Source organism: Rana temporaria, chromosome 1, assembly GCF_905171775.1.
Source record: "Rana temporaria chromosome 1, aRanTem1.1, whole genome shotgun sequence".
In the NCBI taxonomy this organism is placed as follows: Eukaryota; Metazoa; Chordata; class Amphibia; order Anura; family Ranidae; genus Rana; species Rana temporaria.
Genome location: NC_053489.1, coordinates 406,826,598 through 406,849,812, shown reverse-complemented (window position 1 = coordinate 406,849,812; position 23,215 = coordinate 406,826,598). Strand labels below are relative to the sequence as shown.

The 23,215-nt window shown below is 44.6% G+C and overlaps 1 protein-coding gene across 2 annotated transcripts in view; it reads left to right on the top strand.

The window, feature by feature from the left end:
- The window catches only part of LOC120913779, a 61,455-nt gene extending 38,871 nt beyond the window's left edge, over positions 1-22,584 (top strand). For both annotated transcript variants that reach the window (XM_040323987.1, XM_040323994.1), the window contains one exon: positions 22,056-22,584. In XM_040323987.1, coding sequence (XP_040179921.1) covers positions 22,056-22,512 — 457 coding nt within the window. In that variant the 3' untranslated portion in view covers positions 22,513-22,584. The remainder of the gene's footprint in view (positions 1-22,055) is intronic.
- The last annotated feature ends 631 nt before the right edge of the window (positions 22,585-23,215 follow it).

Below are 23,215 nucleotides of genomic sequence, written 5' to 3'. Positions count from 1 at the left end.
AGTCAAAATAGGTTTCCAGGAAACAACAAGTTTAGACAGATCACACACTAGCACAGGGACAAGGGGGGGGCTGAAGATAATGCAGCAATTTGGCAGTGTCTGAGCTGGGCTTATATAGGGAAGTTTGAGGTCACTTCCTGTGTGCCTCCTGGGTATTTTCTTGCCTTTTTCCATCAGGTCTTCTGCGCAGGTTCAGGTTGGTGCATTGATGTGTCTTTGGCACATGCTCAGTTGGCACAGATTTCCTCTTGCGGAATCGTGCCATTGGTGCATGCATAGTAAGCCCTGGACTCTTACACCAAGGCTGTGAGCCCATGCCATTTTGAAGCTCCTGGGACACCGCTTCTTTCTCAGATTTCTGGGTCATCATGAATGCTACAGAGGCAAGACAGATATCATCTGAGCCTGAGGAATCTAACAGTGCCAGTCCTGGATCGATCGGGGAGAGGATCAGTGCAGGGAGCCTTGTGAATCACTGCTGCTTACATGCCTGGTCTGGCCACGCCCCCCACTTTTCAGATATTTATTTGTAAAAAAAAAATTAAACCCATGTATTCCTTTTCCTTCCACTTCACACTTATGTGCCACTTTGTGTTGATCTATAACATAAAATCCCAATAAAAAAACATTTACGTTTTTGGTTGTAACATGACAAAATGCCGACAATATGTGGTCTATGTACATGTGTTTTGTACCTCATTTGGAGATTTGTATCATCCCGATATCTGCTGTTATTGTACCATGCATTTTGTTTTTGAATAAAAAGCAATCCTGGTCGTTAAAAAAAAATACTTTGTCACCCTTTATTACCCAGGGACATTGCAGACTATCTGCAAGTAAACTTTTACAAAGTAGCAGCTGCATTTTTTAATACATAGCAATTTCAGGCTGTCAGCCAATATTAGCTGATGGGGAGCTTAACATAGGATTTTTCTAGGTCATATCTTGTACATTTAGGATCCTCGAGTGATTAGATTATAGTTGCGATTTATTGCAAAGATTTTGGTACCACACTTGAGCTACTAGAAATTGCCCAATTACTAGGGTGGTACATCTATTAGGTTATTAGAGATATTAACAGGAAAATAATTATTCCCATCATAAGACTTTACCCTCTATTAAAGTGGATATAAACCCAATTCATGAAATTTGAGCTGGGCACATATATCTGCAGTATTTTGTTGAATGAATGAAAACTTATATAGCGCAGCACATGCGAACTTAATCGCCTCTGGGCGCTTGTTGTTCCAGTCTCCTTTGGTATCAAAAGAGATGAGTTGTTATCTCTCTTCAAAGAGCCCTATAGGTCCTGTAGCTCTCTCCTGATCCATTCCTCTGTTATCAGCCTGATAACTCCTGACAAGTTCTCTGCCACATCAGATAAAGGCAGCCTGACATTTCTGTCAGGGGAGGTTGCTAAAATACAGTAGATAAGCAGGGAGCTGGCCTTGTTACAAAACACCTCTGAGAGTCTCTGCCTATGTGGAGAGGGGGGCGTGTCCCTTTCCTCCAATCAGCAATTTTAGCTATCTTTGCTGTATGACCAGACATCACAATCTGTGTTAAACAGGAAGAGAACATTTCCTAACAGATCTGAACTTTCTAAACAGTATATAAATATGAAGACAGCAGCTATACATGTAAAACCTATGTAGGGAGATTTGGTTCATCTCTGTGTGTCACCTGAGGCTGTTCACTTCACTGGGTGTATGGAGGGTTTACATCCACTTTAAGGAATTGCATCCATTAGGCCTCGTACACACGACCGAACATGAAAAAAGAGGGAGCAACTGCGCTAAGTAGGTAAATTTAAATGATAAGCAGCAATTATTATGTCAAACAAAACACACAAAATATACAGAAAAAAAGGAAGATAACTGCGCTAAACCAGAAACGTACACAAAAATGTACAGATCTTGTGATATATGGAAATACGATGGACAAATGCCCAAGTGTGTATCAAAAGTACAGGCCACAATCTATTCTGCACGGGTGTTTTTCACAGCCCATTATGGACTTTCTTTTTTTCCTGGACTTTTCACAAAATTAATCATTTATGTCACAATATCCGTGTATTGTGCAATATCACTTATTGCAAAATTGGTGATAGATTGATAGCCGTGACACATGTTACGGTCATTTATTTGTTTATATTTGTTTATTTTTTCACTTTTAGATTTGGGCATCCAGGGACCTGGAACCCAATCGTATAGTATTTAGTCACTTAATTACTAATAGGCCACTGTTTTTGTGGCCTGTACTTTTGATACACACTTGGGCATTTGTCCATCGTATTTCCATATACCACAAGATCTGTAAATTTTTGTGTACGTTTCTGGTTTAGCGCAGTTATCTTCCTTTTTTTCTGTTTTTTTTTTTTTTTTACACGACCGAACATGTCCGCTGAAACTGGTCCGTCAGACCAGTTCCCGCGGACATGTTCGGTCGTGTGTAGGGCCGACCGGACAATTTTACGGCAGATCGGACATGTTTCCAGCGGACAACTGTTTCTTAGCATGCTAAGAAACATGTCCGCTGGAACCATGTCCGCCCGACATGTCCGATGGTCAGTATGACTCACCGGACATGTCCGCTGGCCCGAGAACCCACGCATGACGTCGAATTGATTTGACGCATGCGTGGAAGCTTTGACCTTCGGCGTCAGAGAACGTCGGTGTCGTATACGTCACCTCGTTCTCTGTCCGCGGGGATTTTGGTTTGATGGTGTGTACAACCATCAGACCAAAATCCGGCAGCGTACATGTCCGATGAAAACGGTCCGGCGGACCGTTTTCATCGGACAGATCCGGTCGTCTGTACGCGGCCTTAGAGATACTGTTTTCCACACCATTGCCCCCTAAAAAAAAAGTGTATCTGCTCTATTAAGAGAATACTGCAGTCCTTATCCTACACAACCTTATTGGGCTCGTTATACACCCAACTTGCAGATGATTCGAAATGTAAAGTGACAACTCCTAAGTCATGTTTTATCATGTAGCTCTAAGGGCTTGTTCACATTTGACAAAATTTCTAACGCTTTGTAAAAAAAAAAAAAAAAAAAAAGATTCTAACGCTTAAAGAGGGGGTTCACCCTATAATTTTTTTTTCTAGCATTAAATTAAGCATAGTAGCGCGAGCTACAGTATGCCTTTATTTATTTTTTTTGCCTCGTACTCACCGTTTAATCCTATAGTGAAGATTCAGACTCCCCGCGGGGAATGGGCGTTCCTATCCAGAGGGAAGATGATTGACGGCCGGCTCTGGCGCGTCACGCTTCTCCGGAAATAGCCGAAATAGGACTTGGCTCTTCACGGCGCCTGCGCATAGTCTGTGCGCAGGCGCCGTGAAGAGCCGAGACCTACTCCGGCTATCTTCGGGGAGCGTGACGTGCCATAGCCGGCCGTCAATCATCTTCCCTCTGGGTAGGAACGCCCATTCCCCGCGGGGAGTCTGAATCTTCACTATAGGATTAAACAGTGAGTACGGGGCAAAATAAATAAATAAAGGCATACTGTAGCTCGCGCTACTATGCTTAATTTAATGCTAGAATGTTGTCATTGAGGGTGAACCACCGCTTTAACAAACGTTCCTATTGCGTTTGTATGGGTGTCAGACTTGCGTCAATGTGCTTTAGTATGGAGCTTTTTCGAGCATTAAAAATGCTCTCCAGACACCCTATGTGCTATTTTGAAGCATTTCTTGAGCGTTAAGACACATTAAAACTGCTCCAGTTACATAAATACATTTTAATGGCATAAAAAACTGTGCCACAAATGCCTAAACTAGCAGTTATCAGTTGGAACACTGCAAATAAATTTGTGCTGTAAAATTTCTGATTTTTGAAAACCCATATCCCAAATAGAGTGTGGGTATAAAATGTAAAGCTAAGAAGAACAGTCAACGTGCCAGCTATATGGATTGATACACAAACAATATGCTTGTTCTGTAATGTGGAATGAACTCGTTACTTCGATAAACAGTATCTCACAAAAGTGTGTACACCCTGACATTTTTGAAAATATTTTTATTATATCTCCTTATGTTGGTGGGAGTGTCATGGTTTGGGGCTGCATGGGTGCCGCTGGCACTGGGGAGCTACAGTTCATTGAGGGAACCATGAATGCCAACATGTAATAGTGTCATGAAGTTATTTGTGAGTTGATTTGCACAGGGTATAATCCCCAATCCTCATTAAATTAGTAGGTACGATGCCGGTGGGTGTGGAGATGCAACTCGGTGTACATCTTGCGACATGTATGCATTCCTTGATCATCTGATTGAGTGCGAATACTGTTGTGCAAAATGTAAGCATGTTGTTTCCCTGGAAGTCCAGGTTCTGAATCTAGGGAAGCAATGGTCAGCACTGAGAAGACCCTCCATACTAAAGGAGAGCCGGGAACATACCCAGCAGGTGCTGGTAGAGGCCAGCATAGAGGCGGTGGAGATAAAGAGGTGCAGGCACTAGAAAAAATTAGATGGGTGACAGGAAGGTTAGAGGGGAAAGTGCCAGGGAGGCCAATTCTGGGCTGGAAGGTCGACCCGACAGTTCTGTTACTGAGCTATCTGCAGGACATAGCAAGGGATAGGTACTGTAAACTACGCCTGACCTTATATTAAATATCCCTATTTTATGCTAGACAAGAAATTCTGCTGAAATGGAAATCTGAGCACCACCCCCCCCCCCCCACCTGTGCTTCCTGGCAGCGCTCTGTGAATTCAGTCCTGCCCTTATACAGGTTGACTTATGAAAATAGACAGTGCTCAGGGAAGTTCGACAAAATCTGGTCTACCTGGATGGAGACCCACGCTGCCCTTGACCCAACTCCAGACTAAGTGTGCCGGACATTTGACCCCCCCATCTGACGGTTGCTTTTTTGGCCCCCCCCCCCTATAAAATAATCGTTATGTATGCTTGATATTTACCCAATCCTCACTTGCTACCGATTACTTGGGTTTACTTCTGACACTCTGATTTCTGCATTGATGTAATTTCTGTGATGTATCTGTAATGCAATGTTTCTCAATTCCAGTCCTCAGGCCCCCCCAACAGGTCAGGTTTTCAGGATTCCCCTCAGATGAAAAGGCTGTGGTGATTACTAAGGCAGTGAAACTGATCAAATCACCTGTGCAAAATAATGGAAATCCTAAAAACCTGACCTGTTGGGGGGGCCTGAGGACTGGAATTGAGAAACACTGCTGTAATGTAATGCTGATTTGTCTAATAAAATTTCTTTCTGTTAAAAAACGCATTTATAAAAGCAAAGGAGAAGGCCTTCAAGAAATACAAGGCTGAGGGATCATCATCAGCATTCAGACTTTACAAAGAATGCAGCAAGAAATTTAAGGGTGCAATTAGGGCGGCTAAGATAGAACACGAAAGACACGTAGCGGAGGAGAGCAAAAAAAAATCCCAAGAAATCCTAAACCATAAAAGAGGGAGGACAGACCATATTGGCCCCATAAAGTATGATGAAGGGAATCTGGTTACTAAGGATGGAGAGATATCAAAGGTATTGAATTTATTCTTCTCCTCAGTCTTCACAAGGGAATCAGGAGGCTTCATTAACCAAAACTGCAGTGTTTATCCTCATGACACGTCTCAGGAAGCACCCTCATGGCTAACAGAGGACAGAATTAGAAATAGACTTGGAAAACTTAACGTTAATAAGTCACCGGGATCAGCTGGCTTGCACCCGAGGGTCCTTGGGGAACTCAGTCAAGTAATTGCCAGACCATTGTTGCTAATTTTTACTGACAATCTACTGACTGGAATGGTACCAGCTGATTGGAGAAAAGCCAATGTAGCACCAATATTTTAAAAATGGCCAAAATACATCCCTGGGAATTACAGACCAGTTAGCCTAACATCAATAGTATGTAAGCTCTTGGAGGGGATGATAAAGGACTATATACAGGTGGTTCTCCAAAAATTAGCATATTGTGACAAAGTTCATTATTTTCTGTAATGTACTGATAAACATTAGACTTTCATATATTTTAGATTCATTACACACAACTGAAGTAGTTCAAGCCTTTTTATTGTTTTAATATTGATGATTTTGGCATACAGCTCATGAAAACCCCAAATTCCTATCTCAAAAAATTTGCATATTTCATCCGACCAATAAAAGAAAAGTGTTTTTAATAAAAAAAAAGTCAACCTTCAAATAATTATGTTCAGTTATGCACTCAATACTTGGTCGGGAATCCTTTTGCAGAAATGACTGCTTCAATGCGGCGTGGCATGGAGGCAATCAGCCTGTGGCACTGCTGAGGTGTTATGGAGGCCCAGGATGCTTCGGTAGCGGCCTTAAGCTCATCCAGAGTGTTGGGTCTTGCGTCTCTCAACTTTCTCTTCCCAATATCCCACAGATTCTCTATGGGGTTCAGGTCAGGAGAGTTGGCAGGCCAATTGAGCACAGTAATACCATGGTCAGTAAACCATTTACCAGTGGTTTTGGCACTGTGAGCAGGTGCCAGGTCGCCATAAAGCTTTTCAGCAGATGGAAGCATGAAGTGCTCCAAAATCTCCTGATAGCTAGCTGCATTCACCCTGCCCTTGATAAAACACAGTGGACCAACACCAGCAGCTGACATGGCACCCCAGACCATCACTGACTGTGGGTACTTGACACTGGACTTCAGGCATTTTGGCATTTCCCTCTCACCAGTCTTCCTCCAGACTCTGGCACCTTGATTACCGAATGACATGCAAAATTTGCTTTCATCCGAAAAAAGTACTTTGGACCACTGAGCAACAGTCCAGTGTTGCTTCTCTGTAGCCCAGGTCAGGCGCTTCTGCCGCTGTTTCTGGTTCAAAAGTGGCTTGACCTGGGGAATGCGGCACCTTTAGCCCATTTCCTGCACACGCCTGTACACTGTGGCTCTGGATGTTTCTACTCCAGACTCAGTCCACTGCTTCCGCAGGTCCCCCAAGGTCTGGAATCGGTCCTTCTCCACAATCTTCCTCAGGGTCCGGTCACCTCTTCTCGTTGTGCAGCGTTTTCTGCCACACTTTTTCCTTCCCACAGACTTCCCACTGAGGTGCCTTGATACAGCACTCTGGGAACAGCCTATTCGTTCAGAAATTTCTTGCTTGAGGGTGTCAATGATGGCCTTCTGGACAGCAGTCAGGTCGGCAGTCTTACCCATGATTGCGGTTTGGAGTAATGAACCAGGCTGGGAGTTTTTAAAAGCCTCAGGAATCTTTTGCAGGTGTTTAGAGTTAATTAGTTGATTCAGATGATTAGGTTAAGAACTCGTTTAGAGAACCTTTTCATGATATGCTAATTTTTTGAGATAGGAATTTTGGGTTTTCATGAGCTGTATGCCAAAATCATCAATATTAAAACAATAAAAAGGCTTGAACTACTTCAGTTGTGTGTAATGAATCTAAAATATATGAAAGTCTAATGTTTATCAGTACATTACAAAAAATAATGAACTTTATCACAATATGCTATTTTTTTGAGAACCACCTGTATATACAAGATTTTAGTAATAAAAACTGAATCATTAGCAGTATTCAGCATGGATTCATGAAGAATCGTTCTTGCCAAACCTATTAACCTTCTATGAGGAGGTGATCTGCTACTGTAACAAAGTAAGGTTCGTTGGCATGGTAAGTACATTGATTGAAAACTGGCTACAAGGGCGAGTTCAGAGAGTGGTGATAAATGGGGAGTACTTGTAATGGTCAGGGGTGGAAAGTGGGGTCCCCCAGGGTTCTGTGCTGGGACCAATCCTATTTAACCGCTTGCCGACTGCCTCACACACTTATACGTCGGCAGAATGGCACGGGCAGGCAAAGCAACGTATATATATTGCTTTAAATCTGCTGCCTAGCAGTCTCCGTGACCGTGCCCACGGGACCCGTGGACTCTATGTCCGCCGGTGTCCCACGATCGGGTCACGGAATGGCAGAACGGAGGGAAGCCTTTGTAAACAAGTCTTCTCCCTGTTCTGCCTAGTGACACGACACTGATCATCTGCTCCCTCTCATTGAGAGCAGTGATCAGTGTTGTGTCACAGTAAGCCCCGCCCCTACACAGAACACAAGCCTAGGACACACTTAACCCCTTCCCCGGCCCCTACTGGTTAACCCCTTCACTGCCAGTGACACCGATGTGTCGGCCATAATGTTGCAGTCACCATAAAAATCGCAGATCATAAAAAAAAAAAATTATATTAAAAAAGCCATAAAACTACCCCCTATTTTGTAGACGCTATAACTTTTGCACAAACCAATCAATATACGCTTATAGCAATTTTTTAATTTTTTTGCTTTTTTTCAAAATTGTCGCTCTATTTTTGTTTATAGCGCAAAAAATAAAAACCGCAGAGGTGATCAAATACCACCAAGAAAAAACTCTATTTGTGTGAAAAAAGGGACGTCAATTTTGTTTGGAAGCCACGTTGCACGACCGCGCACTTGTCGGTTAAAGCAACGCAGTGCCGAATCACAAAATATGGCCCGGTCATTTGGCAGCCAAATCCTCCAGGGCTGAAGTGGTTAAACGACCTGGAGGATGGGGTAAACGGTTCAGTCTCTGTATTTGCAGACAATGCTAAGCTAAGCAGGGAAATAACTTCTCCGCAGGATGTGGAAACCTTGCAAGAAGATCTGAACAAATTAATTGGGTGGGCAACTACATGGCAAATGAGGTTTAATGTCGAAAAAAATTTAATAATGCATTTGGGTGGCAAAAATGAATGCAATCTACTCACTGGGGAACCTCTGGGGAAATCAAGGATAGACAAGGACCTGGGGGTCCTAGTAGAGGATAGGCTCAGCAATGGCATGCAATGTCAAGCTGCTGCTAACAAAGCAAACAGAATATTGGCATGCAGGATTAAGTCCAGAGATAAAGCGATAATTCTCCCACTCTACAAGACTCTGGTCCGGCCTCACCTGGAGTATGCTGTCCAGTTCTGGGCACCAGTCCTCAGGAGGGATGTACTGGAAATGGAGCGAGTACAGAGAAGGGCAACAAAGCTAATAAAGTGACTGGGAAGATATTAGTTATGAAGGAAGGTTACGAGCACTGAACTTATTCTCTCGCTTGAGAGGGGATATGATTTAAATTTGCAAATACCATACTGGTGACCCCACAACTGGGATAAAACTTTTGCGCGGAAGGGAGTTTAATAAGACACGTGGCCACTCATTAAAATTAGAAGAAAAGACATAATTACACACACAGGTTGGACTTGATGGACTTGTGTCTTTTTTCAACCTCACCTACTATGTAACTAGACAAGTGGGTGATTGAACCAACATTTACATTACAAATAATAAAAAATGACATTAAAAACATGAATAGTCACAGAATAATTCTGTGATACTGCTACCTCCCCAACGTAGTGGCGTGTGAGACAGTATGTAAACCTGGGCTCGATACCCCTCCACACCACCGCAGCTCTATACATGTTCTGGTCTTCACATGTAAGGATACCTTCCTAACTCTTATGGGACTAATTTCCCTCACCTATATTTATGCAGTTTACATCTGCATTTTTGTATCTACTCACAAACATTGACCAAGTCTATTAATTGCTGCGGTATACACACCTGGATTCATCCACCAGCCTACTTCACACTTTAATCGTTTTTGAAGTCTGGACCTTGCTACTTCTTGATCCAGCCGTTCCATTGGAAACTACACTTACCCTTATCCATTACCGTGGATGAAAGTCTAAAGCTCCTGAAGAAGCATTCAACTGCGAAACATGTAGAGCTCATGTACAAATACGCCTATCAAAACTTACGTTTGTTCATCAACCTTTGTTGATGTCCTTAGTGGACTCATTGTGGTTTTAGCAAAACTCCATTTCACAGAATTATTCTGTGACTATTCATGTTTTTAATGTAATTTTTTATTATTTGTACTGTAAATGTTGGTTCAATCACCCACTTGTCTGGGATTGCATCAATAAATATTTATTCTGTGTTAACCATTGGTGCCTAGAAAGTCCATTATTCCTTCAAACAATAAATTCTTCTACTACTATCTAGGACGTGGCACTGCAGTACCCCAGGACACCCATAGTCCATCCTATGGTTTGTGTACCTTAATTCTTTTTTACTATGTAACTATGTACTGTCATATACCGAAGCAGAGCATGATCCCCTCCCTTTGAAGACTGGGCCGCAGGGCAGTATTCCAACATAACAACCCCAAACACACCTCCAAGATGACCACTGTCTTGCTTTAGAAGCTGAGTGTAAAGGTGATGGACTGGCCAAGCATGTCTGCAGACCTAAACCCTATTGAGCATCTGTGGGGCATCCTTAAAAGGGAAGGTGGAGGAGCGCAAGGTCTCTAACATCCACCAGCTCAGTGATGTCGTCATGGAGGAGTGGAAGAGGACTCCAGTGGCAACCTGTGAAGCTCTGGCGAACTCCATGCCCAAGAGGGTTAAGGTAGTGCTGAAAAATAATGGTGGCCACACAAAATATTGACACTTTGGGCATAATTTGGACATTTTCACTTAGGGTTGTACTCCACTTTTATTGCCAGCAGTTTAGACATTGGACATTAAAGGGGTTGTAAACCCTTGTGTTTTTTCACCTTAATGCATCCTATGCATTAAGATAAAAAAACACCTTGCTGTGTCTGGAGCCCCCATTTTACTTACCTGAGCCCCGAATTTCCGTGGGCGCGATCCCACGTCGCTTTCCCCGCGGCTTGTCAGCTCTTTATTGAATAGATTGATAGCAGCGTAGCCATTGGCTCCTGCTGCTGTCAATCAAATCCAATGACGCAGCCGCCAGGGGGGGCGGGGCCGAGTCATACACTCGACGGCTATGTATGCCGAGTGTATCACACAGGAGCGCGCCCGCAAGGTAACCCCCTCGAGAGAGACCTTCCCATAGGGGATTAGCTATTACGGGGAGGAGGAGCCGCAAGAGCCGCCATGGGACCCCAGAAGAGGAGGATCGGGGCCACTCTGTGCACAGTGGAGGTGTTATTTTATTTATTTTTTTAAACTGAACCTTTAGTATCCCTTTAATGGCTGTGTGTTGAGTTATTTTGAGGGGACAGAACATTTACACTGCTATACAAGCTGTACACTCACTACTTTACATTGTAGCAAAGTGTCATTTCTGCATTTCGTTGTCACATGAAAAGATATAATAAAATGTTACAAAGATATGAGGGGTGTACTCGCTTTTGTGAGCTACTGTATCTAAGGCCCCTTTCACATGGGGCGGATCAGTAATGATCCGCCCTGTGAACCTCCGTATGCTCAGCGGGGATCGCTCCGTTGATCCCCGCTGAGCCGTCGGATGACAGGGCGGTCCCCACACACTGTGCAGGGACTGCCCTGTCTTTTCTCCGCTCTCCCCTATGGGGGGATCGGATGAACACGGACCGTCTGTCCGTGTTCATCCAATCCGCAGACGGAAGGAAAAATAGGGTTTTCCTCTGTCTGCAGAATCAGAGGAGTGCGGAGGCGGGCGAGATCGGGTGTCAGCGGATGTTCATCCGCTGACACCCGCAATCTCATAGGGACCAATGTATGTCCCTTTTTCATCCGCACACGGATAGATGAAAAAGCAGACATACGGTCGGCAGGTATGAAAGGGGCCTTAGGCCTTGTTTACACAAACATTGCTCTCATTGCATGCAAATGCAAGCCACTCCTATTCAATAGAATGAGTGGCGCTCAATGGTTGCCATTGTCTGCTGAATGTGACAGCTACATTTTTGCCACGCTGTGATACAAAGCATTGCCGCTGCAGCATATGAACACCCCTGGCAGCATAAGGGGGAGCAGCTGGGAGGCAGTAAAACCACAGCTCAACTGTATGATTTTAGAAACCTAACCGATGGTGTAAACAAGGTCTTAGCTACACAAACTGTATTATAAGTTTTTACTGCTTCAAAAATGTGCATATGGGGCATCTAAAGACATGTAAAACAGGGGTATTAAATTTAAGGCATTCCAGTCATTGCAATTTTCTTCTAGCCGAGGTGTAAGATAGACCTGCAATGTCTATATATCTCCTATTAAAAAACAGACCCCATCAGGAGTGACCGCCTACATCAGATGTCCCCATTATGGGGCCCCCTAACAGGTGGACCAATCACAGTCCAACTACCAGAAAAAAAAAGAATCTCCAGGTATTTCGGCCTCAACAGCAGGGGCGTTGCTAGGTCTGCAAAAGATCTGGGGCTAGAGCCCATAGCAACGGTCAGCAACCTCTTTGCAGGCCCGGGGGGGGGGGGGGGGGGGGGGGGGGGGGTAAGCAATATTTTGCTGGCAATTTGTTGGGGCAATAACTGGTGTTGGCGCTTCAATCATTACGTCACCATGGTTGATATGGTGTCAGGGTGATTGAAGCGTATTATTTCTATTGTTACATTGTAATATACAGTATAATGAAGTGGTTCAACTCGCCATAATGCAAAATCAGTGGGAGCCTATTGCGTTTCACTTGCCACATCTCCTGCTACCAGATGCAGCTTGTCACTCGCCACCATTGCCTGGCACCAGATGTGGATTGTCACTTGCCACATCGCCTGCCACCAGATGTGGATGATCTCTTGTCATGTCACCTGACACTATTTGCGGATTGTCACTTGCCATGTCAGCCAGTGCCACCAAATGTGCATTGTTGCTGCATTGATGTCACCACTGGTCCATTTAGCACAGAGGCAGGTGCAGTTGTCGGTTCTGAGCAAGGGCGGTGATGCGGGGCAGGCAGTGAGAGATGTCATCTCGCTGCTCCCCGCCACACCTCCGATATTAAAGAGGGCACGGCTGTGGGGGTGGAAGAGCAGTGATGCGGGGTGCGTGGAGATAGATGATGTCCTCTCTGCTCACCTGCCTGCTTCTCTCATCCACCTGCCCCACTGCACCCGCAGCCTGGCTGCAGAGAGGCCACAGCCTGGTGATTAAAGGGGTTGTAAAGGTAAAAAAAAAAAATCCTAAAGAGCTTCCTTTACCTTAGTGCAGTCCTCCTTCACTTACCTCATCCTTCCATTTTGCTTTTAAATGTCCTTATTTCTTCTGAGAAATCCTCACTTCCTGTTCTTCTGTCTGTAACTCCACACAGTAATGCAAGGCTTTCTCCCTGGTGTGGAGCGTCATGCTCGCCCCCTCCCTTAAGGCTCCTGTTCACCTCAATGCCATAAAAAAAAGTGCAAATGCACTGCTGAATCATAGCAATGAGCTATGGCTGAAACATGTCAACATCTTACTGTGTATGTGGATGCTCAAAATGGCTACAAGCTCGGAATCTGTGCTTTATCCCCATCAAAGAGCCCCCTTACATCAGACGTCCCCATCACAGTGCTACCTTACATCACATATCCTCATACCTTTTAGTGATAGGCAAGCAGAGGGCAGAGCTAGGAGATGAAGCAGGCTGCAGATCTGGGTGGAGGAAGTTCCACTTCTGTCCTCCTTTGCTGCCAGAGGTAGGACATGCATGTGACATAAGTTGTTTTTAAGATGTTGGTAGTCCTAAATACCAGTGATGGCAGAAGAGGGGAGAAATCTGTATTGGATGTACTATGTCTTGTAACAACCACTGTAAATAAAAAAAAAATTGTATCTATTTCCTTTTGGATTCTATTGAAGGACACATACATTCATAACCATTCAGGGTATACTGCTGCCCGCAGAAGGTTGGTACTTTGGTAATTGTTGGTAATTATAAGCCAGACCCTGTAGAACTCCTCTACCCAGCATTCCGTAATTTTGTGAAAAGATAATACCAAGAAAAAAACACACACACCAAAAGGTTGGACCTGTGTCCCTCAATGGATACAGTAAGTACAAAAAAAGTTTCTTGTTCATTGAGAGACATAGGAAAAGAAACCCTCCTAAACAGGTGGGACAACATAGCTACCTGCTAAGGACGAAATAGACAAACAACACAATGGGCCAAATCCTCAAAGGAGATACGCAGGCGGAACTGCTGTTCAGCCTGCGTATCCCTGTGCCTATCTTTGGATCTGATCCTCAAAAGGATTTTTCCAAAGATAGGCAGAAGATCTGACATCTGTAAGAGACTTACACTGTCAGATCTTAAGATGCAGTACCGCATCCGCCGCTGGGGGCATTTCGAGTCGAAATGCCGCTTTGCGTATGCAAATGAGTACTTAGGCAGATCCACAAAGCTTTTTAGCTTTGTGTTTTCTGCGTAAGTTACGTTTTGCATACGTAAAATTAGTTCTGCTTTTACAAAGTGTAAACTAGTAACACCTTGTAAAAACAGACCTTTTTTTCGATCGCCGCGATTTTTTTTAAATTTAGAATTTTCTTTCCCGGCGCGTAACTTTTTTTTTACCCGACGCAACTTTATTGTCCCGTCGCAATCCACAAAGCCCGACGTAACGTAATTTTGCGCGCTGCCAGTCGGGAAAAATGATGTCACACGCATGCGCAGTACGTCCGGCGCGGGAGCGCGCCTAATTTAAATGGGAATCGCCCATTTGAATTAGGAACGCCTTGCGACGGACGGAGTTAAGTTGCACTGCCGCAATTTTCCAGGTAAGTGCTTTGAGGATCGGCACCTAACTTCGGAGAATTGCGGCAGTGTAACTTAACTCTGAAAAGTTAAGTTACGCTCCGTTTCTGAGGATTTGGCCCAATGTTCCCAGGAGAACAGGTTCCCCCAAAAAATATTCTCGAAGTGAACGACATCGCTACATAATAACCCATATGTACAACTAAAGAGCCCCTGAGACTGGTAGAGAACTAAAATGTGCCAATCCTAAGTCTTCCTTCAGCCTGACTGAAGAAAGAGGCAGGTTACAAGATAGGTACCCCTGCATGAGTAGACAAGGATGAAAAGTATACTACAACCTCAGAATTGTGCAGAAAACCAGATGGCAACCCATACACCTGTAGGTGACTCTGAGGCCTGACTGATGAAATGCGGAACATGGTTTTAAGACTCACTTTGGTCCAGCAAAGCATCCATAGTCACGGAGCCAGACACAGGAACCAAACTGTTGCCTGATTAAGGGCATAACCAAGGTAAGGATCTGGGAAACCTTCAAGAAGTTGCTGATCAGCCACATGAAGAGGGCCCAACTTCAATTGATCAGGTCCCACCAAGGCCATCAAACGTACTCTATGCCCAACTAGGGTACTTTACTCAGGAACCCAGTGTGTTCTGTCTGCTGACAATCCAGGGGGGCAACAAACCCTCCAGTGATTATTTCTGCCTGCTGTGCAGTAGATGAGGATCACCCAGGTGTGCAAACCCCTCCTATCAGTGTGGAGACTGCTGGTAGCACTGCTGGTGTCGCTGTAGCAGATAAAATCCAGTCCCTTTCCTTACTAGACCGGGCTGTGCTGTGGGACAGAGCTGTGTAAACATCAGGACATTTTTTATTTTTTTTGATGTCACAATGTAGAGTATAAGATTTCCTATCATCTGTGCCCAGTCTGGCCACACAGAGTTAATCCAGCTCTGAGCAATCCCCTTTTTTGTTCAGTGAAAATTAACAGACTTCCAGATAAAACCCTGTCTAAATAAAAAGTCCTTTCCTCTCTCCTTGCTTTGAGTGACAGGTTATTTACATATCTAGCTTGGACATGTTTATCATATGTTATGTTATGTTTATGGTCGTTACCCTCTGACCGAGAGAGATGTGGATCACATAAACACGCGACAAGACTTACAACATAAATAGACCTGAAGTGTGCCTTGGTGGTCTGGTCAGTATGCCAAGAAAAAGGGGCATACCCAAGGTAAGTAATGGGTAGTTAATTGAAGAAGGACATGCTGAGAAGTGCCCTGAAAAAGGGAAGGGCGGGAGGGTGTCGAATGCGATTGAATGTGCAGACTCACGGACATGAGGTGAGCTGGGAAGAGTCGGCCCAGTGACGTGTAGTACCGCACACTGAACCGACAAAGAGCATGTGTGAGTGGGCTGCTTAAATACCCTCCGGGCTCCTCCCATAAACTCAGGCCACCATACTGGCCTTCTTATTTATGGTCGTTACCCTCTGACCGAGAGAGATGTGGATCACATAAACACGCGACAAGACTTACAACATAAATAGACCTGAAGTGTGCCTTGGTGGTCTGGTCAGTATGCCAAGAAAAGGGGGCAAAAGACTCAGATAGGGAAATAGTTTATATTGATTTCTTGTATTTATTGAGCCAGCTTGGTAAAGGCTTGTGCCATTCCTTCATGAGGATTTGGGATGTATGTGGCAAAACAAGGAGACTTCCATCAGCCTGGTATCTTGATTACGTAGTCTGGTACTCCCTGTTGGGAGGCAACTGAGACTACTCCAATTCGGAAAGAATGTCCAGAGAACTGACTGGGGTTTGAAGCCCAAGTTACTTAGGAGGATTCTGACATGCTTGACACACTGGCTGACACTCAGGGAGCTGGTTTAGAAAGGGCAGCAATGAGCTACCATCAGATTGGCTGGGTAGATGGAGCAGTAGTGGGTCGAACACCGTCACTGGGCGTCAGGCGTTGTCAGTCTGAAACAGGTTGATGTCAACCCCAGGGGCTGGTTTGTTGCGTTTGCAGACTGTGAGAGTGTAGTGGTTCGAAAGCGAGTCGGGTGGCGTCGGAGCAGTGTGTGACTGCCGGAGCCGCTGACTAAATTCACTAGGTTGTAGGGAACCGTAGAAGGCCTGGTAGATGGCTGTTGGGTGACTAGACTGGGCAAAGCGCTAAACAGGGAACGAGTAAGGATTTTAGACATGTCCCTAAAGAGGGGACTCTTGAAAGGTAGGCGCTTGCCACTGACTACAGGTTGGTGCTTCTGTATGCCCTGTAGGAGGGACTTGACTGCATGGGCTCGAGAATACTGACGGTTTACTGGGGTCCTGCAGGGACAGGAAATGCTGGCTGCCATCTAGATATGGCGTGATAGTATTGAGAAATGGTCAGCTGCATGTGGCAATACGATATGAAGGCTAGGATGTGTCCAACTGCTGCTTCGGGGCAAGGGGCCAAAAATTTGCGATTAGTGTTCCAAGCAGTGCGATAGGCCTTCAGTGTGTTGCGTGCCAAGGAGTGGTTAATAAGTTGGATTGCGTTGGCGAGATGCGACTTCAGTCCATCGTCAGCAATGTCCATGGTGGGACAGGGATAGTTGTTGGGTCGGCTCCAGGCTCTTGCTGGAAAAAACATACATTCCAAGGTTGGAATAGGAAAGCGCATCAGCTGCTGCATTTGCCTGGAAAAGGTCTACATAAGATATTAACTGGTGACGGAGTGACAGCTGCGCGAGCCTGCGCAGGAAGTGATGGGGAGTGACTTAGATCTATCTTAATTGATGATGTCGGCTGTGGCCTGATTGTCTGTGGTGAAGAACAGTGTCTGTCCTGTTCAAGTGTGGTCCCAGACCTGGGCAGCTGCCACGATGGGGTGCAGCACGAGGCGTGATGAAGACTGGGTGAAGCAAAAATTTAAGAGAATTTCTGGGGGCCAAGGTTTGGAGAACCAGTGGCGGCCTAAAAAATGGCTGCAAAAGCCTTTGGTGGCTCGGCTGACACTGCCGGGATGAAGATTGAAATGATGTTCTATCAGGTGGGGAAGTTGTCCCACATAGCTAAGTCTGCTACTGATGCTTGGTCTAGTTTGAGAACTTGGACTGGATCTTGCATTGGTGTGAGAAAATCAAGACAATACACAGGTGCTCAACAAGACGATATACATGCACTCGCAGGCCAACGTGCACTCGCTGGTGCTGGATGAAAACCTGAACTAACCGCAGGGAAAAACTGAGAAAAGATGAGTGGCCCGCGTGCCACTGAAGATGAATGGCCAACTGGGTGCCACTGTGTGTTTGTGTGGCTGATTGTTTGTCACTGAGGTGTGTTTGCAAGTTTAGTTTGTATTCGGGTTTTCACGTAGGTGCGTGCCGCTAAGTGTTTTATACTACTGCAGACAATATTGTGCGGTTGCAAGGGTGTCAGTGAGTGTCAGGTTGCTGGGACGATATTGTGTGGTGGCAGGGGCCTTGAGTATGAAGGTTTGATGGTATTGGTGGTTGCAAGGGTCTCAGTCGTTTGCTGAGACGATATTGCATGGTTGCAAAGGTGTCGATGATTATGAGGTTTGTTTTGAGATGGCATGGTGTGGTTGTACAGGTCTCAACAAGTGAGGGGTTGCTGAGACGATGTTGCGTTTTGCAATGGTCTCAAATGAGTGTCGGCCGCTGAGACAACTTTGTATGGCTGCAAGGGTCTAAATGAGTGTCAGGTTGCTGAGACGATATTGCATTTGCAATGGTCTCAAATGAGTGTCAGGTTGCTAAGATGACTTTGTATGGCTGCAAAGGTCTGAACGGGTGTCAGGTTGCTGAGATGAGATTGTGTGGTTGCAAAGGTCTAGAAGGGTGTGAGGTAGCTGAGATGATATTACATTTAGCAAGGGTCTCAAATGAGTGTCAAGTTGCTGAGACAATATTCCCCTTTATTTAAATTTTTTATGAAAACGACTGTGAATGAAACGCTGGTAAACATGAGTTACCGCATCTGGCAGTGTTTACAAGCTGTTACAGGCATTGGTGTTTCGAATGCGTTTCGAATGCCTCTGAACATCCGTCTGAACCCATTTTTTTTTTTTTTTTACCAACAGCAGTGTACATGAGGCCAAAGATGATTTGTCTGGCTGCAAGGGTCTCAATGAATGCCAGGTTGCTGGGGCGAGACTGTATGGTCACAAAGGTCTTTGACGAGTGGGAGGTTGCTCAAGACAGTATTGCGTGGTTGCAAGAGTCTTGATGAGTGTGGGGCTGCTGAGACGGTATTGCGTTTGCAAGGGTCTGAACTATGGTGTAAGGCTGCTGAGACGGTATTGTGTGGTTGCAAGGGTCTTGATGAGTGTGGGGCTGCTGAGACGGTATTGCGTTTGCGAGGGTCTCAACAATGGTGTGAGGCTGCTGAGACGGTATTGCGTGGTTGCAAGGGACTTGATGAGTGTAGGGCTGCTGAGATGGTATTGCGTTTGTATGGGTCTCAACAATGGTGTGAGGCTACTGAGATGGTATTGTGTGGTTGCAAGAGTCTTGATGAGTGTAGGGCTGCTGAGACGGTATTGCGTTTGCAAGGATCTCAACAATGGTGTGAGGCTGCTGAGACGATTTTGCATGGTTGCAATGGTCTCAAGAGGTGTCAGGTTGCTGGGCTGAGATTGTGTGGTGACAATTTTTTTTTTTTTTTTTTTGCATATTTTTTTTTTTTTTTCTTGCGTTTTGTAAGGGTCATGTGTTGCAAGGGTCTTAACAAGGGTATCAGGCTGCTGAGACAATTTTGTGTGCTTGCAAGAGTCTCCATGAGTGTGGGGCTGCTGACACGGTATTGCGTTTGCAAGGGTCTCAACAAGAGTGTCAGGCTGCGGAGACAAATTTTGCGTGCATGCAAGAGTCTCCATGAGTGTGGGGCTGCTGAGACGGTATTGCGTTTGCAAGGGTGTCAGGCTGCTGAGACAATTTTCTGTGCTTGCCAGAGTCTCCATGAGTGGGGGGCTGCTGAGACGGTATTGCGTTTGCAAGGGTCTCAACAAGGGTGTCAGGCTGCGAAGACGAATTTTGCGCCGTTGCAACGGTCTTAACAGGTGTCAGGTTGCGGGGCTGAGATTGTGTGGTGGCAATTATTATTTTTTCTGCACTTTTATATTTCTTTTTTCTTTTTGCGTTTTTTTTTTATTTTTTTGCGTTTTTTTTTTTTTTTTTTTTGCGTTTTTTTTTTTTTTGTTTTGTAAGGGTCATGTGTTGCAAGGGTCTTAACAAGGGTGTCAGACTGCTGAGACGATTTAGTGTGGTTGCAAGACTCGATGAGTGTGGGGCTGCTAAGACGGTATTGCGTTTGCAAGGGTCTTAACAAGGGTGTCAGGCTGTGGAGACGAATTTTGCATCGTTGCAACGGTCTCAACAGGTGTCAGGTTGCTGGGCTGAGATTACGTGGTGGCAATAGTTTTTTTTTTTTTTTTTTTTTTGCGTTTTATATATTTTTTAACTTTTTGCGTTTTTTTTTTTTTGCATTTTGTAAGGGTCATGTGTTGCAAGGGTCTCAGACTGCCGAGATGATTTGCATGGTTGCAAGGTCTCAATCAATAAGAATTGGGTTACTGAGAAAGGATAGAAACACCTGGTTTGTTTGTACCTTAAGCAAGCAGTATAAGGTAGAAGGACAACGCCTGTTTGAATCGTAGGTTCCATAGGGGCCACTAATGAACGATATGGGAGAGAACGAATGGTAGCAAATTGATAGAACATAAAGAATGTAATAACAAATCTTACTTGCGACAGTGGGCCATGCGAGTGAGTTTGCAGCGGACTGTGGCTGGAGTGAAACATGTCGGGAACGTGTAGCGTGATGCCGTGCATGGGGCAAAACAAGGAGGTTTGGTGTAGAAAATAGAACACGAGAAGTGCGTATCAATGCTTTGTAAGCTCCACTGCGGGAACCAAACATATGGTACAGGTGACACCATGAGTGGCCACGAATTTGACATGACAAACAAGCTAACGAATCCTACCTGGGACAGTGAACGTGCGACTGGGTTTGCTTTGGACTGGAGTGGATGTGCAACACATCCCAAGAGTGTGGTGTGGCGCCATGCATGACGCACAGGCAATAACTTTAGTAAATAAATGAGAGAGAAGAGCCGTGAACAAACAATTCGTAAGTTCCGCTGCGGGAACTAAAACACACGGCATGGGGGAAACAATGAATGACAACGGTAGAAAGTATGCAATTGTATCTGATACAAAAAGGTTGTAAAATGCATGAAATTAATCTGATACGAATTGATAGTAAGGAGTATTGAACGAATCTGATACGAATTGGTTGTAGAGTGTATGCTACCCCTTGCTTTGAAACCGAACACCTACCAACCACCCATCCCCCCAGGCTAATCAAGTGCAGAGAAGGCACCATGTGAGTCCAATTACCACCTCAATCTGCCAAAGAACCCATACAAACACATGTCAATCTCCAAATGGATTTACAAATGAATCGTATGTTTGGCAGAAGGAAGTTGCAAATGTATTATGCCTGAGCCGAATGATGTTGGAACATAAGCAAAAGTAACTCAGGCAGATTTTTTCCCAAAAGGGATGCAGGATAGGAAGCATAACGAATTGTAAGATTGCACAAGATTCGAAAAGGTTTGAATCCTACCTGCGACAGTAAGCGGGAACCGCCGGCGAAGACCATGAAGGGAGAAGCCGCAAAGCGCTTGCGATGTCGAATGCGATTGAATGTGCAGACTCACGGACATGAGGTGAGCTGGGAAGAGTCGGCCCAGTGACGTGTAGTACCGCACACTGAACCGACAAAGAGCATGTGTGAGTGGGCTGCTTAAATACCCTCCGGGCTCCTCCCATAAACTCAGGCCACCATACTGGCCTTCTTATTTATCATAATATGAGGTGATCCACAGTTCATTGTATATTACCAGGATGTGTTATGTGGGGGAGGGGTGGGTTTCTCACTTTTTATACTGTGGATCACCGCATATTACGATAAACATAACATAACATATGATAATTTGGGGTTTACATCCACTTTAACAGCAAAAAAATAATCCTTTTGCATGTAGAACAGTTCTCATATATGTACTATAAGGCTGCATTCACACCTTGGCGTACCAAATTGCTGTGTTTTGTCCCGCGAATTGCGGCGACAAATTGCGGCGTTTTGTACCACGATTTTGTCGCCGCGATTGTGAATGCAGCTGTACCCCCTCTATGGAGATGGTTCACATCTCCTATGCCGAACGCCGAAAGCCGCCTGAAAAAAAGGTCCGGGACTTGTTTTCAGGCGGCAGGCGTACGGCGTTTGGCGTGGAGATGTGAACCATCTCCATAGAGGGCAATGTGAAATCATCCCTCCAGCGTCTCAGGGGCTGCTGCGGCGTTGCATTACAGGCGTATATACGCCTAGGTGTGAACAGAGCCTAAGTCATCTCTGCATGTACCTCTTTCAGTTCAGCTTTAAAATGTGCATGTGTCCTTTAACATACATTAATAGTAGTAATCTACAACCAATAGACTGCATAGATGGATTTTTTTCTTTAACAACATTTTGAAATGAACAACATTTGTATTGTTTGCAGGTTTCCCATAAAAAACCCAGAACAGCTGTGCAAATGGTTTCAAGCAGTTCGAACTACAAAATGGAAGCCATCGGCATCAAGCAGAATCTGCAGTGACCATTTTAAGGATAAAGATTATGTTTTGCAGCCAGGGATGAAAGTTCCTCGACTTCATGCAAATGCAGTGCCTTTCGTCCATAAAGAAAAAATAAGTAGAAGAAACAATTTTACGTTAGAGTTTGTGACTACGGAGCCATTAACAGAAACTCTCAGACCTGCCGATCACACATATTCAACTTCACTTAACGCTGTAGACATTCCCTGTTACAAACCTGATACAATTGAACTTAAAAAGAAAGTGAAGACTTTACAACGTCAAGTACAAAGACAGAGACATACATTAAAAAAACTATCTGAAAGAATTGCACAGTTAAAGAAGAATAAAGACGAGTGTTCAATTATATCATTAGTAATGTAGTGTAGTGAATTAAAGGTAGAACTATAGGCAAACCTTTTTTTTTTTTTGGTTATAACCCCTGTCAAAAAAATGTTGCAGAGATTTCTTTTTACTTCCTGTTCCATAGCCAAACAAGAAGTGAGATGAAATCCCTGCAAATTAAGAGAATTCCTTGGGGCCCTCCAGGTCACCAGAACTAGTGTCCCCGTTGGAAGATTCCCCCCTCTATTACTTTTCTGGGGACAACACAATATTTGGGATTTGCTTTTACTTTAGGCAATAATGGTAAGCAGGACAAGTAGAGCGAGTGAATATCCTTAACGGGGCCACAGACAGCGGTAAAAACCGAAAAGCACTTTAATCCCTATACACTATATCTGAACCTAAAAAAATAAAATGTTTTGCCTTTTAGTTATATTTTAAGCCCTGGTTCCAGGGGTCAAGTCCTGGGGAAAAGTGTGGGAACTCCCACCCAAGATCCACTCCCCCACCAAAAGAAAAAAAATGATACACTCATATGCATAATTACTAAACCGCATGTTTTAATTACTAAAAGCAAGTTCTTTCTAAATCCCGCGATAACTCACGGCAGATCTCCGCAATGTCTCCTGGGAACAATGACAAAATCTCCCAGGAGACACTGCGTCATCGAGGAAGTGACGGTATACCCACACACTACGCGATGAATCCATATACAGGAAGCGGCCAGTAACATAAAGGATTA